The sequence below is a fragment of the Rhinolophus sinicus genome, linkage group LG04 (genome assembly GCF_036562045.2).
Source record: "Rhinolophus sinicus isolate RSC01 linkage group LG04, ASM3656204v1, whole genome shotgun sequence".
Classification (NCBI taxonomy): Eukaryota; Metazoa; Chordata; class Mammalia; order Chiroptera; family Rhinolophidae; genus Rhinolophus; species Rhinolophus sinicus.
In genome coordinates this window covers 128,143,156-128,161,231 of record NC_133754.1, presented here as the reverse complement: position 1 = coordinate 128,161,231, position 18,076 = coordinate 128,143,156, and the positions used below count along the sequence as shown (strand labels likewise).

Below are 18,076 nucleotides of genomic sequence, written 5' to 3'. Positions count from 1 at the left end.
CTCATGATTCTAAACGTAGGAATGACATAAGGGAAAGGTTTTTGATTGTAGAATGCTCAGAACCAATGGCCCTGGTTTATGCATATTACACCTAACTAGGATTTTCTTTTAGGTGTATACTTGCCAGATTTAGCAAATAAAAACACAGGATACTCAGCTAAATTTGCATGATACAGGCGTATACTAAAAAAAAAAAAAGAATTATTCCTGGTTCACCTGAAATTCCAATTTAATGGGATGTCCTATATTTTCCTTTGTATATCTTTTTTATTGAGATATCATTGACATGTAACATTGTATTAGTTGTAGGTGTATACCGCATCTGATATTTTCAATTTGGCTTACAGTTATTTATAGTGATAAATACACCTGTTCTGATAAGACATATCAAGTACAGAGAATTCAAATTCAATGATGCTGAAAAAAAAAAGGGAGAAAAATTACTTCCAGTGAATTATAAGGTTTGAAATTAATGGATTATATGAATATTAAGTCTTACAGTACATTAAACCATAAAGGTGGTGGCTATATGACACTAAATTAACTTTATACTGCTCCCCATTTCCTGTGGCACAGAACTGGAGAACTAAAAGATACCTGGCCCAGCACTTTACTATGATGTATTTTAATAAATATCTATTATTGATGATTCAGATGATGCAGGCCAAGCCTGCTTGTTTGACAGCAAAAAAATCTGAATAGTTTGGAAATTGGCAGGGAAGCAGCTGGTTTGATGAGCAAACAATTAAAGTAATAAAGTATTACTGTCTTTTTCTTGAATGAACCACAAATAGTAAAGAGAGATCACATTTATAGAACATAATAAAGTAAAGGTCTCAAGAATTCCAGGGCAACAAGCATTCGTGTAGGCAGATTTAGGTCAAAGGAAGTAACTGCTATTAATTCAGATTGTTTAGAAGTGAATGAAAATTCTAGCATCACGCAGCTTGTTGGAATGGCACATCCTACTGGGCTGAAGTCAAAGTCTTCTACAAAGAAAATAATTTGCACTGAGAAAGCTGCTGTGGGATTCATTAGACTATGTAATATATTTGTTATTCATCAAGCCTCAGATCCTTGCCAAATGCTTACCAGACATACCAAGAAACACTGGGATTTTTCTTAAGGTAATTGTAACAAATGGACTTTGTCTGAAGTAAAAATTACCAATCTAGTAAAGGAAAAAATTACCTTTTTAAAATCCGCCCACCTCTTTTATCAAATATACCCCATTATGATAAAAAAAAAAAAAAAAGTCCGTTGTCTTAAATTATCATTAAATATTTCCTAAAATCATTCGGGAAATAGTTTACTTTTTAAAATTTTTTACTACTTTATTTATATTAATTTAATGGTTTAGAAATAAAGTCTTTATTGAGACTGTGGACATTAAAAATAATTTGCAAATAATAAATAAAATTAGTTTGGGACAACAGTTCTTAACCTTTACACTACGTCTCCCGTTTTTCATAAACGCAAGCAAGTCCTCTTGGAAAGGGTTAAATTCATGAAACTGAATTTCTACCAACACTCACATTTATGTCACCAGAAAAGAAGCCCATTACTGCTCTTGTCCTGATATTTTACTTAGGCACTTTTGAACCAAGAAGAATTAAAACTTCTTGGTTACGTATTTTATTATTAAAAATTTTTTTCGAAACTCAGTCTGATCATTTTAGGTGACTAAAGGAAAAGCATATAAGAGACAATGCAAAAGAAAGGAGGAAAAAAGCCCCACAGTTGTTAAGCAAATCGAGTGGTAGCGGGCTAACGTCCTTTGTCCAAGAACTTGAAAAAAAAGAAATATGACAAAATTAGAAACTCCCAGCTATTTCTGGCATGCCAACTAAGTTCTTCTCCACTAAAGGCATGGATATTCTATACCAAAAAAAGCTTGTTTTACATAAAGTTAAATACAATAAAGCCCTGCTCTCTATTATCAAAGTAAAAGAGCTGAAATTCATTAATGGGGGAAAAGGGCAGGAAATCCTTTATTAATTCAGTAGGAAATATCTATTTATATTTCAGGAACCAGTTTTTTTTCATCCCCCCAACCTCCCTTAAGTCAGTGGTGCTAAAGATTTCAAGGAAGTAATTTGTGAATAGCACCAGGGTCCAGTGAGTAATTTCAAAACCCAGGTGTTGTAGTACAATGAATTAATCACTCCCTCTCTTTAATTTTTTAAAATATCTTTTCTCAAGATTTCTGTAAAGCCATTAATGTCAACTATGCAAGCAGGTCTGAGAAGCAATCTGTAAAGTAATGGAGAGAGAGAGAGAGAGAGAGAGAGAGAGAGGGAAGACATTTGTTCAAAAAAGGCCAACAAATTTCTGAAAATTCTTCTTTCTGTAGCGAACACCTGATTTTGGCATTTGGTTCTTTTTAAATAGCAAATATTTTTTAAAAAATTACAGTACAATATAGGTAGGATGTGTTCAGTGCTACAAGGAAACACTTCAATGAGCTGTATCTCAGTAGTCTTACTGCTGTTCCATCCACTCTGAAAGAAAAATCACTCACGAGAACAAGCAAATCGCTTCCTCCTTTCTCTACACACAGGACACTGCACTGTGTGAGGCAGCCAGGAAGACCGCTACACTTTACCTCTGAGCAGAAATAATTGGAGACATGATTTCAGGGTTGCTGTGCAGGGGAGAGAAGGAAGCAATTAGTTGAAATGCATCCCATGGTCAACTCAAAAGCTAGAAACCAACCTCTTATTGTCGTATTTGCCCCAATAAATGAGAGAAGAGTGGAATTTGTATATCTGCGTGCATATATTTTGAATTGTATACAGACATGTCCCTGTTGCAGGGGAAATGAGAGGTCAGGTGATAATGGCGGCAAGGGAAAGGGAGATCTGAGAAACTCCAAAATTAATATCCCAGAATCACAGAATTTCTAAATGACACAGTAGGAAAAGTACAGTCTGATACGACAGAAATACCTTATTCAAGTTTGGTGAAAAATTACATCCTTCAGAAAATCTTAGCAAACAACCACTGGCCAGGAATAATTTATGTTGTTTGAGAAGGAAGAAATATTGCTTTTTGCCCCCATTACACGACTAATGTAATATGCACGTGGAAGTTGGAGATAAAACAAACTGGTGACAGAGTGAACTTTTATACTCACAAGGCTACCACAGTAAGTAGATGATGGTAACACAAGATGGCTTTGGAAAAAAACGAGAGTAAATAAATGAAAAGTCCTTTGTTTAATGGCCAAACCCCCTTTATTGCTCACCCATCGTCCAGTTTGTTACTTTTAGCATATATGACTTATTTTAAAGGCTTCACATACTTTAATTCTTAAAATAATCCTACAAAGTAAATATTATCAATCCTATACTATAGATAGGGAAACGAAGATGCAAAAATGACCTCCATGCCATGGAGGCGGCAGAGCCAGGATTTGACCCCAGACCACCTTCATGATTCTTGATCAGCTTGGGATATAATCTCTGCACCTATTACCCAGCAAAGCCAAAACTTCTTCAGGTTAAGAAGGATGTTTAGAATAAGTTATGGGCTGAATTGTGTTTCCCCCGAAATTCCTAGATGGAAGCCTGAACCCCTAGTACTTCAGAATGGGGCTGCATTAGGAGTTAGGCCCTTTGCACAGGTGATTACGTTAAAAGGAGGCCACAAGGGTAGGCCGTAATCCCATCGGACGCGTGTCCTTATAAGAAGAGGAAATTTGAATGCACAGACATACCAGGGGCACACGCTCACAGGGGAAAGACCATCTGAGGACACAGCGGACGGCAGCCATTGGCAAGCCAGGAAGACAGTCCTCAGAAGGAAACCAACCTTGCCAACACCCTGATTTGGGACTTCCAGTATCCAGGAATTTCTGATGTTACAGCCACCCAGTCTGTGGTATTTTATTATGGCCACCCTAGCAAACTAATATAAGAAAAGAAGAAATCATCAAATGCAGTCACATACAGAGACTGCATAAGTAACAGCAGCTCATCTGCTGTCAAAACCGGACGGAGGGTTGTTTATAGATGTTGGCTTTGTAAATGAAGCAGGAAAGAGTTGGATCCCTGGGGGCTCTGAAGGATTGTGGCTCTGTCTGCCAGGCACACTCCTTCCAGTGTACTCCCCTCATACTACAATGCCTACCTCTTCTCCTTCTCTCACAGAAACCTGGTTGAAATGTCCCTACAACGCCAACATATATGCCCTAACAAGCAAGGTTCATGATAAATGAAAAGCATTTCAAAGCATGGCCCCTGTGTTGTTACCTCAGATCTTGCTAGAATAACATGACATTTATAAAAATACAACCCACTGGATATTTGGCACTGCTTGGGAATGAAGAATATGTCCATTTAAGAGCCAATACCCCAGGCTGTCAAGGAAATCTCAAGCCAAGATTTCTTTTATAAACATTACCTATCTTTTAAAATTCTACAGTCGAGGAAGTGAAGAAAATCTCTGCTTATTTACAAGTCTCCTTTCGCCTAAGCATAAAAAAACATACGCCATATAGAGGAACAAGTGAAATGCTCAGTCAGGGCACACGGATGGGACCGCTCTGAGCATCTGGTAAAAAGCCTCCACACTTCCAGCCTTAGCCCTGGGTCACCCTCACCCCCACACACACCTACATTGAGCTCCCACTGCACCAGCACTCTGGCCACCTCCAATCCCAACGCACACTAAAAGGGGTTATTTACAGATTATTTTCTCAGAGACCAGCCAAACCATGTTAGACGATACAAAATTTAACCCACCTTGGACCATACAGAATTTAACATCTGGGAGAATAAACTCCACCCCTAATGCATGTGACAAGGATGAGCAATCATCGAGAAGTTCTCAAGAAAAAGGATTTGCTAGCTTCCCTCTGAGGTCCATACCAACTGTGGTAGGCCTGAGTTTCCGCCAGGCTTGGTGCTGGCTGGCATCTCTTCTGTTCTGTCAGAACCCCCATGGCCCAACTGTCCTATAAACACATGCCCTTCTGTGGAGAAGAGCTGCTCACCTCAGCCTTACGTCTTAGAGCTGCAGGCTGCTTGCTAGCTACCACTTGGAACCCAGCTGACCCCTCTTTTCTCCAGGCCAGTGCTTGCTCTAAAACAATATGTACATTCACATGAACATAACAAAACCGGGAAGAAAATCCCAGATTTTCCTCACCATGTGCCACCCAGCCATGTTTACACTGATCGCAAGTCCTCAGGTTGATCTTCCCCGGCTGAAAACATTCACACGTGCAGTTTACCAGTGTGCAACGGATGGCCTGAAAAATAAAGGAGGAAAAAAAGGATCAGAATCTGTTCAAAGGTACTGTATTTCTTCAACATTTTAATAGCACCCACTTCCTCCATTTTTCAAGTCTTTATGTTGGGAGGCGCCTGGCATTTTTTGATACCATCAAAGTCTCTTACAAAAAAAAAAAAGAAATGCAAGAAACAGGGCTCATTCACTAACAGAATGTTTCATGTTCATCCGTAACCTTTAAATTAGAAACACAGACAGAGCAGAATAAGAATAAAGGATTACTTATTCTACAAAACGCTGAATTTGTAACACCAGGGATCCAAAAGAGGAAAAAAATATTGGTGCTACTATATATTCCCATTTAAGTTTATCCGTTTGGCAATAATGCAAAAATATACATTTTAATATGCTCATGTTCTAGTGAAATGTTGATGAAATTAAAACACAACATACAAATATTATTAAAATAGTACTTTTATTCTGCTGAGTTTCACTTAAATACTTTGTTAATCTTTTGCAGACATTTTGAAAGATACTTCTGTTAGCCCAGTAAGACCTAACATACTTCTGGTATCATTTATCACTTTCCAGTTCCTTGTTTGTTTCTTGCTTGATATATTAATTCCATTTTCATTCCTATTTAAAAAACACACACAAAACGACCCTCCTTTTATTTTAATGGTGATGTAAGAAAATAAGTTTAAATTTGTTTTAAGATCAGATGTAGACAAGAAAAAGGCATTTATGTGAACATTTTATATCTGGAACAATTCAACTGTATCTTAGAAAACTGAAAAACGCACTCAAAACTCTTTCATTTCTTTGCAAGTACTTTTAAAAATCATCTTGCCAGTTTATATTATAAAGTGAATCCATAGAAAATTAGCATAAATGAAGTGTAACTTTTTTATGGATAAAAACCTATGCTGACGAATTGTGCTCAAGCTGACCTATGCTCCTAGACTACAGTTAATAAATTTATCTCATACATTTAGTTCTAATTTGCATGGAAATTCTGAAGACAGAAGGAGTTCAGTCCGATCATTCACAGATTAACAATCTACTGTAACTACCTGAAGTGCCAGGAAAAGATCTCTCTACAGCTTTATGTGCAATCAATGATTACTGTTTTGGATGAGGGGTGTGTGTGGGGGGGGGGGCAGAGGTATGGGGCTACCTGAAATTGCACTTCTATGTCTCAAAGTGATGCTCATTTACACACTTCCAGATGCTCATATTCCTGGAATCATTTGGATTTTTGTGTGAACTGTCTCATTTGTAACAGATAGCACTTGAAATATCATTAATACGGTTGGGCCAACTTCCATTTACAGAGAGTAAGACGGAATGGGCTCTTACTGTTCCCTATGCTTCGGATCAGGCAAGTTGAAACCACTTCTCTTTCATTAATGAACATTAAATCTATAGGTCCCTGTTCGGTTTTTGACGTCAGAGTCCTCACTGTAGACTCTTTTCTTACTTCACCTCTATCCCAAATGTGCTCCTCTGTCACCACGAGGGAAATAATTGTACAATCTGCCTGGGAGTTCAGGGTCTCTCTTCCAGTGTGAACAGTCCAATTATATATTAGTTAGGGAGGCTGTAAACCTTTGATGTATGTATTAGTGATTAAAGGGATCAGTAATAAAAAATAGGGACACCAAAGGAAGTGCTGACTAAGCAATCATAATACACAGAGGATGCCCCCCAAATGGATACACATTTTAAAGGAAGGAAAAAACGGTATTTAAATTGTAATACTCAATATACACTGATAACAAAAGATGAATACAAGTCATCTGTATACATTTTTTTGGCACCCCCGGTCTGTATTTGGAGGTTATAAGGGGAAATGTTTCTCCCGAAATTCCTTATTTCAACTTCAATAGTTTACTAACTGCTCAATATATTAGAACATCCCATATCAGAAATAGCTTCTTTAAATGGCATTAGTTAATGAACTCACAACTTGATTGTACTATGGTAAAAACAAAATGAAAAACAAAACGGTTTAGAGGACAGTGTTTCTACTAAAAACAAAGTACTTTACAATTATAAATTCAGATATGGCAACCAAGTTGACATTAAAATATTTATATAATCTGAAGTGTGATAATAAAAGCTTTCATAAATTCATAAAAAACATAAAAAACAAAAAAATTAAGGGATGACCAATAAAGAGAGAAAAATCTCTCAAGGACTATATGCTAACTCTGGCAGAAATGACATACATACTTTAAATCATTATCTTGATATTTAATTATTTTACAAAAGTAGTCTATTTTGCATGGTGTTTAAAAGTCCACTTCGTCAACTTTAATTATAGCTATATTCAGGACCAGAACAAATTAAGAGACAGTGGATTTGCTTTATTTTTCTGTATATTTATTTATTCACTGGTTGAATCATTGATTCACTTACTCTGAACTAGTTTATGACTCAAATGTTTTCTCTTCCTAAATAACTTCATGCATATGGCACATTTTGGAATTAAACTTTTCAGATCATCATTTTTTTTTCTTTTTTATAAATTCTACTCTTTTTGTACCTAAACATACAAACATTGGAACACCTCAACTCCTTTTGTATATAAACACTTAAGTACTGGAATATCCATTTTGTATTTCTATGAATTCCAGAAGGTCTATTTGTTTTAAATCCAGATTTATATAGACTACAATTGTTCCTTAAGGGAATTATATATATTTAAACAATATGGTCTAAATAAATATTTTGAGTAAGAAACTATTGTGGCTTCAAAGGAAGTTTTATTCTAAATAACATTTTTGAAACGGCATAAAACTTTGACACACTATTTATTCACAACAAAACAGAACCAATGTGATCCCTTGCCAACTCACCCACACTTAAAAAAATAAATTATCATAAAACTATCAAAGCCGGTTAAGCCTCAAAAATGTACATGCTTTACAAGGAGACAGTTGAGAAGAGTAGACTTGGATAAGTTTTCATTTTTATGAGCACATTCATTTCTTCCTTCATTCAGTTACCCCCTCACTGCTGGGCACTATGAACTATAGAAAAATCCAGAGATGGCGATCAAGTGGCAGAAAGGGGACACCAAGAAATGTGAGAATCATTCAGTCAGACAGTTCCCACCTACATAGCAGGGATCCTTCTGCAGGTCAGGCTAACTCAGGCTCTCAACCCCTCCATGCCTTCAGGACTGACTCATCCAAAATGCCAGGTAATTTTTTCCTCCGTTCTTACATGACCAGCATTCCCAACTCCCCACAAACAACAACAATATTAATATATTTCCTTATGCTTGCAAATTATTAAAATTATTCCGTCTACTTACCTTTACCATGGATTTCTTGAAAGAAAAATCCATGCACCCAGTACCCAACTGCTATCCAACTGCTTCCACTTCCTCATGACCACCTACATTTTAAGTTTGCAATCTGAATTCTGTCCAACACATCCCGAAACTGCTTTCTCCAAGAGAAATGTTCTCATTACCTCTGGTCCCTTTTTCTAGTCTCTTTGTCCTCCCAGACCTCAATGAAGCTTGTGGCACTCACTCTGCTTCATAAAGACCAACTATCCTAGTTTTTCTGGCAGCAACTTCTCACTCTCTTTCCACTGTAAATAAATACAGGTGTTTCCCATGGCCAGGCTCTTCAGACTTTAATTTGGCAATTCCATCCCCTCCTACAGCTTCAAATATCATCACTACGCAAAAACCATCACTTTGGAGCCAAGTACTGTGTTAAGTGGCAGGAAACGGAGGGCAGAGTCCCTGGATTCAAGGACATTCAGTCAGAGTACGAGGGCAGTGGGGCTTAGAGGGGAGACCCTAAGGACAGAAGCAGGCATGAGAAGCACCATCTCTCCCTGTTTACTCCTGCCTCCTCTTCTACCAAAGGTAGGATCTATTTATTTACTTCTAACAGTGAACCGCTCACTACCTGTTATCATTCCTGATAGTGAGAGTTACTGGAGAGTTGCCATTTGCCACATCTTCTGCTAAAAACTTTACAAACATTAACTCTCTTCATCCTCAGAAAATACCACAAAGTTGGCACTATTATTACCTTTATTTCACAAACAAGGAACGTGAGGCAGAGATAATTAAGTACCTGGCCTACGGTCGCTCAGCTAGTAGAGTCACAGGACTCAGACCCAGGTCTGTCTGTGTGAGCTCTCCATCACTGACTGGAAATCCTGAGTAACAACCTCCTTCACAGGTAGCAGTCATGGGGCGGGCCTCTCTACCTGCCCACCATCAAAGCCCCACTGTGTGTTTTTAACTCCTGCCCATCTTTCAGATTTCAACTCAAATATTCTTTCCAATTACCCAGGGAAGTTGCCCTCATCTGCTAAGCAAGGCAAGTCCCCCATTAGTCTCCTGTGTCACAAGGGCCCTTTTTGTCATGGCCCTTTTTGTCATAGCTCTTATCACAGTTGTGAACATGATATTTATCCTTTACTATATTTATTTATCTGTAATCTATTGTAAATATATATTTATACGTCTGTGTGATTATTTAAGGTCTGTCTTCTCCTCTACAGTTTAAGTTCCATGAGCATAGGGCAACATCTCTGTTGGGCAAATAAGACGTACTCAAAAGGCACTTAAAGAAACACATAATTCTCTGAACCCCTCACCTCATCTGTAAAATGACGGTAACAATAACATCACAAGAGCGTCTAACGACGTAAATGAAATAATGAATATAAAGCATGTGACGCTGTGCCTCGCAATAGCAAAAGCTCAATAACCATTTATGAGCTCAAGAAACTTTCCACATATATTTGAATTATTTTTTACTTATGATTCTTCCCAATGTAGTAAATTTTTTCCAACACCTTGTAAAATGCTTAACACATATTTAGTCTTAATTAATAAATGAATACTTGGACATACATGAGGCCATATTATTCATACGATAATCCTCTACAGTGGGTACAACAGGGATTATCAGGTTTAATACTGGGGTTCAGAAATGTTTATATGGGTGTTACATGGCTTTTAAATAGTAGGGTGGACTTCCCAATTATTAATCAGTTTATTTCTGTTAGTCATAGAAAAGGAAAAACACATACAATTAAAACCAGTATATTATAAATACATTCTAAAGTATATATATATAGTAGGCTAATTTAATATAAAAACATTTAATCCAGTATTGGTCACTAACACTTTTATATTTGAATATTAAATAAAAGTACATTTGAAAATATTCCGAATGAGTTGCAAAGCCCTACTCAAATAATAGATTCTGTTACTGCTACAACTGAAGTCTCTTCAGCTTTATTTTACTCATAGCTGGCTTCAGCTGTGCAAGTACATGTGAACTGAACGTCACTCTTCTCACTAAATGACATTTCTCAGGAAAGCACAGATAGATGCTTCAGCTGATACTTAGTGTACCTTACAAAAGAACCTTACACAGACTAATTAATAACGCTCCTATTAGCTGTTCCTTGTTTAGAAACACTTGCACAATTTAGCTGACACAAAATAACAAAAGGCAAAAAATAAGGCCATGGGGCAAATAGAAACATAAAACACATACTCTGAGGGAGCAATCCTAGAAAGGAAACTGTACACACACCAAAAAAATCCACTAAAAATAAAACTAACTTCAGTTCTGGGTATTTTCACACACACACACACACACACACACACACCAAAACGAAACAAAAACACACCAAACAACAATAAAAACTATTTGCACGGAGCTCCCTTCAAGTGTTCATTAACTATGGCCAAACTTCCCACATATAACTAAAAATCTGTCTTAAATCCACTTTCTCCGTGTTCATTTCTAAGGAGGACACCAAGATTCACAACTTGGATTATGAAATTTTAGCTCAATCACTTTTAAATGTTTAATGGGTAAGTGCATAAACTGCACTCAAAATATAGAAAAAGCTGCTCCTTAATACAGCATATACTCTGTCCCATCAGTTTGTACTGTAAAGTTAGGTGGTACAATCGAGGAGTATAAATTCATTGCCTATAATGAATATCAGTGACAAGTTTCACTGTTTTGATTTTTAACAAGAATAGATTTCTTAATAAATTGAATTTTCTACTTTGGAAGTCACCAAAGTAGGCATCATAAATATGTAGAACTGGCCAACCATCCATGAGGATACAAAGTAATCTATGTTATAATGAACTCTTATTAATTCATCACTGCATATGTTATTCACCTCTGAATATACATACAAGTCCCAGAAAGAAAGGTATGCATGGTGTCAAAGGTCAAATGGACTTTTTTATAGGGTGGGAAAACTGTCCTTCAAAGAACTTTATCTAAAAATAATACACAAATACAAATATAGAAACTAACTTTTCCAGGATAGTCACAGAATCCACTGCAGTAATTACAAACAGCTACCAAACATTATAAATACAGTGATCTTGTACATAACCAAAAAGATGCACCGAGATCAGTAAGACTTCCACACACATCTATGCATCCTGTGTGTGAGGATCTAAGACAGTACTTTAAGCACTGCCACAAAGATTCTAAAGAACTCACACAGTAGTAATGGTAAGACAGGAAATAGGTACCTGTATAATTTTCAGGACAATTTCTTTTTCCCCCTTCCATTTTCACATGGTACAGAAAACGAATGGAAAAGAAATGACTTTCAAAAGGAGTACTTTGAGTGTTGGCTAAGACTTGGACCATCTATATGATATTGACTTTGTAGAAGAACTCATTATCCTAAATTTGGCCAGGTCACAACGCAACTTGAGCAAAGAATGTCATTATTTTGCATGGTGGACAGCTTCTGAGCTTACTTATGACCAACATGAACTAGACAACTGCACGAGAAATTTACTTTTACTTGATTATAAAACTCATACATGATGAAAGTAACAGTATATCCACTTGTAGCGCTTTAGGATTTTGCAATCAGGTATCAGAACAAGTCAAGAAGATGTGGGCTGAATAGACGTACAGCATTAATTAACAGACCTACAGTTTTAAATATCCAAATAAGTTTTATAACTTTCATAACCTGAAAAGTCTTATATAACTCTGACCATGAGAGTATTAATATACATCTATAGTTGTAACAAGGTGGGTATGATTTTTGTATTTATACAAAGAGACATGTAAAACTGAGTTTGAACGGGCAATGCTCATCAGAAGTGATTATCAATGATTATAAAGTTTTCCGTAAAAGTTAAAGGCTCACAGAGTGTTAAACTGTAATGTAAATGCCACGACTCATAAAATAATAGTAATAACAGCAAATGACAAGCAATGAAGTTTTTCTGCCTGCTTAACAAAACCCATTCAAAAATTCACATAGTGGGAAATTAAAGCAAAAGTATGTATCATATTTGGTGGTAAAATAAATTAGAAAACAAAGAATTAACCCTCGAATAGAAGTTTCCTTAAAATCTGTCTAATTGTGTGCTGTTTTTTTTTTAAGATTTTATTTTTTTTTAATTGGGGAAGGGGAACAGGACTTTATTGGGGAACAGTGTATATTTCCAGGACTTTTTCCCAGTCAAGTTGTTGTCCTTTCAATCTTAGTTGTGGAGGGTGCCGTTCAGCTTCAAGTTGTTGCCCTTTCAGTCTTAGTTGTGGAGGGCACAGCTCAGCTCCAGGTCCAGTTGCCGTTGCTAGTTGCAGGGGGCGCAGCCCACCAACCCTTGCGAGAGTCGAACCGGCAACCTTGTGGTTGAGAGGACGCGCTCCAACCAACTGAACCATCCGGGAGCTCAGTGGTAGCTCAGCTCAAGGTGCCGTGTTCAATTTTAGTTGCAGGAGGCACTGCCCACCATCCCTTGCGGGACTCGAGGAATCGAACTGACAACCTTGTGGTTGAGAGCCCACTGGCCCATGTAGGAATCGAACCAGCAGCCTTCAGAGTTAGGAGCATGGAGCTCTAACCGCTTGAGCCACCGGGCCGGCCCCTGTCTAATTGTTTTTAATGTCATACGAAGAAACAGCAACCTGATTAAAATGGTCATTTCATTATACCCATGTGCTCTGAAATTCTTGATGTCTTTTCAACAATTAGATCTTGTCACTGAGTAGATTTGAAAACACAGGGTCAGTCCAGACTCACTGCATCATCTTCACAATAAACTCATCAAAAACTGAAAAGAGGTACAGTGGGAAAAGATAGCCTTTGAACACTATTTACTGTTAAAAATCAGGAGCTTCAAAACCCTTATTTTGAGTTTCCCTTAAAAGGTATGATTTTCCCCCATCAACTGGCAAATGGATAAACAAAATATCCAATATTTAATGGAATATTACTTGGCCATAAAAAGAGATGAACTATTGATACATAACACAACATGGATGAGCCTTGAAAACATCATGCTTAGTAAAAGAAGCCAGTCACAAAATACCATAGAAATGATTCTGTTCATATGAAACATTCGGAACATAGAAATCTGTAAAGACAGAAAGTAGTTGGTCATTACTTTGGGTTTGGGGGGGGGTTGTAGCTAGTGTTTGTTGTGTTTTGAGGTGATGAAACTTGCAAAAATAACTGTGATGATGGTTGCACATAATTGTGACCATACTAAAATCCATTGAATTTTACACTTCTAATGGGTAGAATGTATGGCATGTGAACTATATCTTAATAAAGCTGTTTAAAGGGGGGAGAGAAAAACCCACTACATCACCTAGTTTCTTCTAGTGGTGTAAAATCATTTAATTCATAAGATACTAGTCCCCCAGGAGACATAATGTAGCATAGTATCCATCTTTAACCCAGTAGGTTTCAATACCAATGCTAACTCAGTGAATAAACAGAAGGCAGAAGGCAAAAGAACAAAAGAATTTCACTGTTGATTAGATTTGAAAAATCCTTTCTACTTTGAAAATGGCAAAACCTAATATATCCATTTAAAAGTTGACAATTATTTTTTAAACCTGCTACCATTTTTCTATCATGAAAATCCAGATCGCTTCAAAAATGTGGGGGAGGGGACTCTCAGTTATAAAGTACAGCATTCTAAGGATCAAGATCCAAAAAAAAGTCTACGGGAATTTGTTTAAAATTGACAATGGTGAACTCTGTATACTAGCAAAAACAGTCCTCAGTTTACTGGGATGAAAACATTACTTCAGCAAAAGTCAAGAAATGAACTTGGTTTAGGGGGAGTGGGTAAAGAGGGAAAACCACAAACTTTTCAGTAGATGTTTCTATGTCATTGTGAATATTTGTATGACTATGTGAATATGTAAATACAAACAGGGAGAAAGGGACATACACATCGGCATATAAATTTTCACAGACATGGATCCAATGAGCATCTATAGTCATTATCTTAGGACCACAACCTACTATCAATTGACATGAGGAAGACCCCATTTAAATAATTTAGGAGTTCAGAGAAAAAACCAACAGCGGGATATAGCCAATTATATAAGGAAAATACCCATGTTTCTATGGCATCAAAGCATATGCAGGCTTTGGAATATGTGTGTTATGTTTTTCCCCCGAATTAAATTAGGCCTATGGTAGTACACGCTATTTTGTTAGGCCATTAGTAATATTAGAGAAACAGGAAATGAAAAGGCATTTCAATTTGGGCAGAAACATTTTATTTTCTTACCTAACAGTTAACAATTAAGATATCCCATTTATTGCCTGTATGCTGACAAATTTTACAGACTATTTAGGCAGCTGTGATAACATAACTAGAAAGGAAATATTCTTTACATGAACATATCATCTAATTGAAAATAAGGAGTTAGCTCACCGTAAAAAATAACCACATTTTAACTAAAATCAGTCTACATTTACCAAAATGCATAACTTTATATAAGGAGCACCTCTGATATCATATGAATGCTAAGTAATATGCATCTCATTTCATCTTAATGTTGAGTCAGCAATTTTGTATTCCATTGATATACATTTTATTCATTTTCACTAATGCAATTTGAAAGGTGGTAATGTGATTACATTTCTCTGCGGCACTCATGAAAACAATTACTAATATAATATGATAGGCAAGACATTAATAAGGAAGGGATTTATAATGAGATGCAAGAAGATTTATAAACCTTTAAGCACTTCACAAAGAAATACCCCTCATTAGGCAAGAAGCAAGACAAGATAAAAAGATAAAGCCTCAATTCTGGTATTTCAGAAGCAGCGTCAGTCCCAGGAAGAACAATTTGCATGACGATCCGGACTTTGGTGACCAAGCAGAGATGTGCAGGAGGAGCCCAAGGTTTGGCCCACGCTGTGCCAAACGTAAGACATCATCTTAAATTGATGATGCCTCTTCTTCCCAGACAGTCAGCATGGGAAGGACTCCTTTCAAAGAAGGAGACCCTCTAAATCTTTATCCTCTCTAAAAGGAGCCAGCCGCATTAGTTCAAATGCCAAAGCCCAGTAATCAATCCATTTACTAAGCAGGTGCCTAAGGTGGATGACCTTTTAACTAAATTTACTCCTCTAGGTTTGTAAAAAGAATTTACCCCAGTGAAGAGACGAGTGGTTGCATGGTGGGATGTGTCCTTGCAAATGACAACTCTGATTACCCAGGCCAATTATTAGCCTTTGTGAGGCTAGTAATACCCCATGTTTGTACAGGGCTGAGAAGCTTGCATAATACTTCAAATACACTCTCGTATTTAATAATCAAAACCCCGCAAATTAGAGATTTTTCCAACAGCAGAAAAGGAGGCTCGGAGATATCTTTAAATAGCCAGTAATTTGGGGCTCCTTCCACTCTGCCCGTATTCCAGAGGCAATGAGCTGAATGACCTCCCTGCTCCCCTCCTCCACAGTGAGATTTCCTCAGCTATTTTTTCAGTTCCGATAGGCGTTTAAGACCAAGTAGGAGATGTGGATGAAACTATACACAAAGGAAGAGGAGTGGGTGAAGGTTTAAGCAACTTGAAAAGATGGGAAAATTGTTAAGGAAGCAGTTACCGATTTATACGAAGGATTTTTTTTTTACAAACAAAATGGTACATTTTAGACAGAGAAAGTGACCCTGAACCGCTTTCTCTGGAGTCTTTAAATGGTTATATTAAGAAAGTCCAAAATCTGAAAAAAGTGAGACAAAGTATTCCCAGGGACATGTGGTTTATTTCACATCGTCGTACTTCTCCACCTGTCTTGGGATTGCCCATTAGCAGCAAAGCTCAACAAGCATTTCAATACCTTCCATTGTGCGTATAACTGTGCATCATAATTATGTCTGATTATGGAAGAATATGTTTGCCCAAGAGCAAACACCACCTCAGGACTCATACCTATTACAAATAATAATAATGATATGATGAACAGTCTACATGTCCTCTTATACTCTTATACGTTATTTATGTTAGGTCCTGGATTCCCCACAGGTCAGTGCTGAGACCCGGACTGGCTTCATTAGAGTGTCATATAAATCACAAAAGGCACATCTTGATTTTACCACTGGCTAGACTCACTGAAATTTTTCAAGTGAAACCTCTCAGGTAATACATTTTTTTTTAAAAAAAACACACAAATACAATATTATCATTTCTTCTAAAAGGTGGTTTTCTCAAATTCAAAGGGCTCCATTCAGATGCTCAGAGAAATCCCACAAATTTCTACGGAATCCATAAGCATCTGGGGGTAAAACGTGCCCTTGGGTGTTGAAAAAACATTATTCTCTTTTTTCTTTTAAGGATTAGTTGGTTTAAAAGACAAAGAGAGACATATATTTATAGAGAAAGACAGCAAGGAACAGACCGTCCAGCTGCTAACAAACGCTTCAACATCACTGAGCAAACGAAGAGACCTACGCAATGGCTGTCAGGAACTCTGAGCTAACTCTTGAAAATTAAGAAATAAATAGAAAGCCTTGTGGAAAAAGAGGGAGTCTTCCAGAACAATATTAATGTCATCTTGGGCATGTGGACTGGGTTCAAATGTGTGTCAGCTGAATCAACATAATGGGCTATAACAGCTCCGAAGCAGATAATATGGTCCATTGGGTCAATAATCCGTGAACTAAGAAGGATTTACTTGATAGACTATAAATGGTTCATAAGAACTCAAGAATCACTCCATCAGATCAAAAATCCAATTTTCATATGGTGCCTTTCTACGAATTAGCCAAAAGAAAGTAATAGCTCTGAAGGAATTCAAGGTCTATCAGTCAAAAATTTACTTTTTAAAGAACAGCGTAGAGGAGGAAGTAAGAATTAAATGGTTCCCCCTGCCATGAACTAACCTGCTTTAAGGGGAAAAATACATTTTATGATGGAAAGCTAATATACCACAGGAAATATTCAAGGGGCTTTTCACATTTTCCTATGGGTGCTTGAATGTATGGATCCAAACAAACGAAATGCACACACATATGCATTCTCTCGCTTTCTCTCGCTCTCGCGCGCTCTCTCTGCCTCCCTTCCTTCCCCTCTACTTTCCCTCTACTTTCTTCTCTCCCTTTTCTCTCCACATATCTACACACAACAACAAAACAACACTGTATTTCTAGGATACAAACATTTAAAAATGAAGATTTTTGTTTTGTTTTTGCTTTTTTACATGATTTGTATTGTGGGTCTGCTGTGAGAGGCCTGTGGAGACATTTGGGACAGCAAGCAAATATTGGCAAGCTCTTTCATTTTCATGTGTAGGAAAGCAGGCAGAAGAACTACAGAAGATAAACAGTAAAAACTACGTTTTCAACATTTAAGAGCGAGGAGAGGGTCAGTTTCTTGGATGGCTAGAGCTTCCATAGCCAGGGTTTACAGATAACTGCAGCTTCTGCCCACTATAGAATGCAGAGAAATAGTAGCCTTTATCCTGTATTTGTGAATTTCATTACATAGTCACACTAAGTGATAGTGGTTGCAGATTATATTTTTTAATGTAAGCATATCTGTGT

The 18,076-nt window shown here is 37.1% G+C and overlaps 1 protein-coding gene across 7 annotated transcripts in view; it reads right to left on the bottom strand.

The window, feature by feature from the left end:
* Positions 1-18,076, bottom strand: part of BNC2 (basonuclin zinc finger protein 2) — a 415,446-nt gene that overhangs the window by 145,069 nt on the left and 252,301 nt on the right. For all 7 annotated transcript variants that reach the window (XM_074330352.1, XM_074330351.1, XM_074330348.1 and 4 more), the window contains one exon: positions 5,152-5,254. In XM_074330352.1, the coding sequence (XP_074186453.1) occupies positions 5,152-5,254 (103 nt within the window). The remainder of the gene's footprint in view (positions 1-5,151; positions 5,255-18,076) is intronic.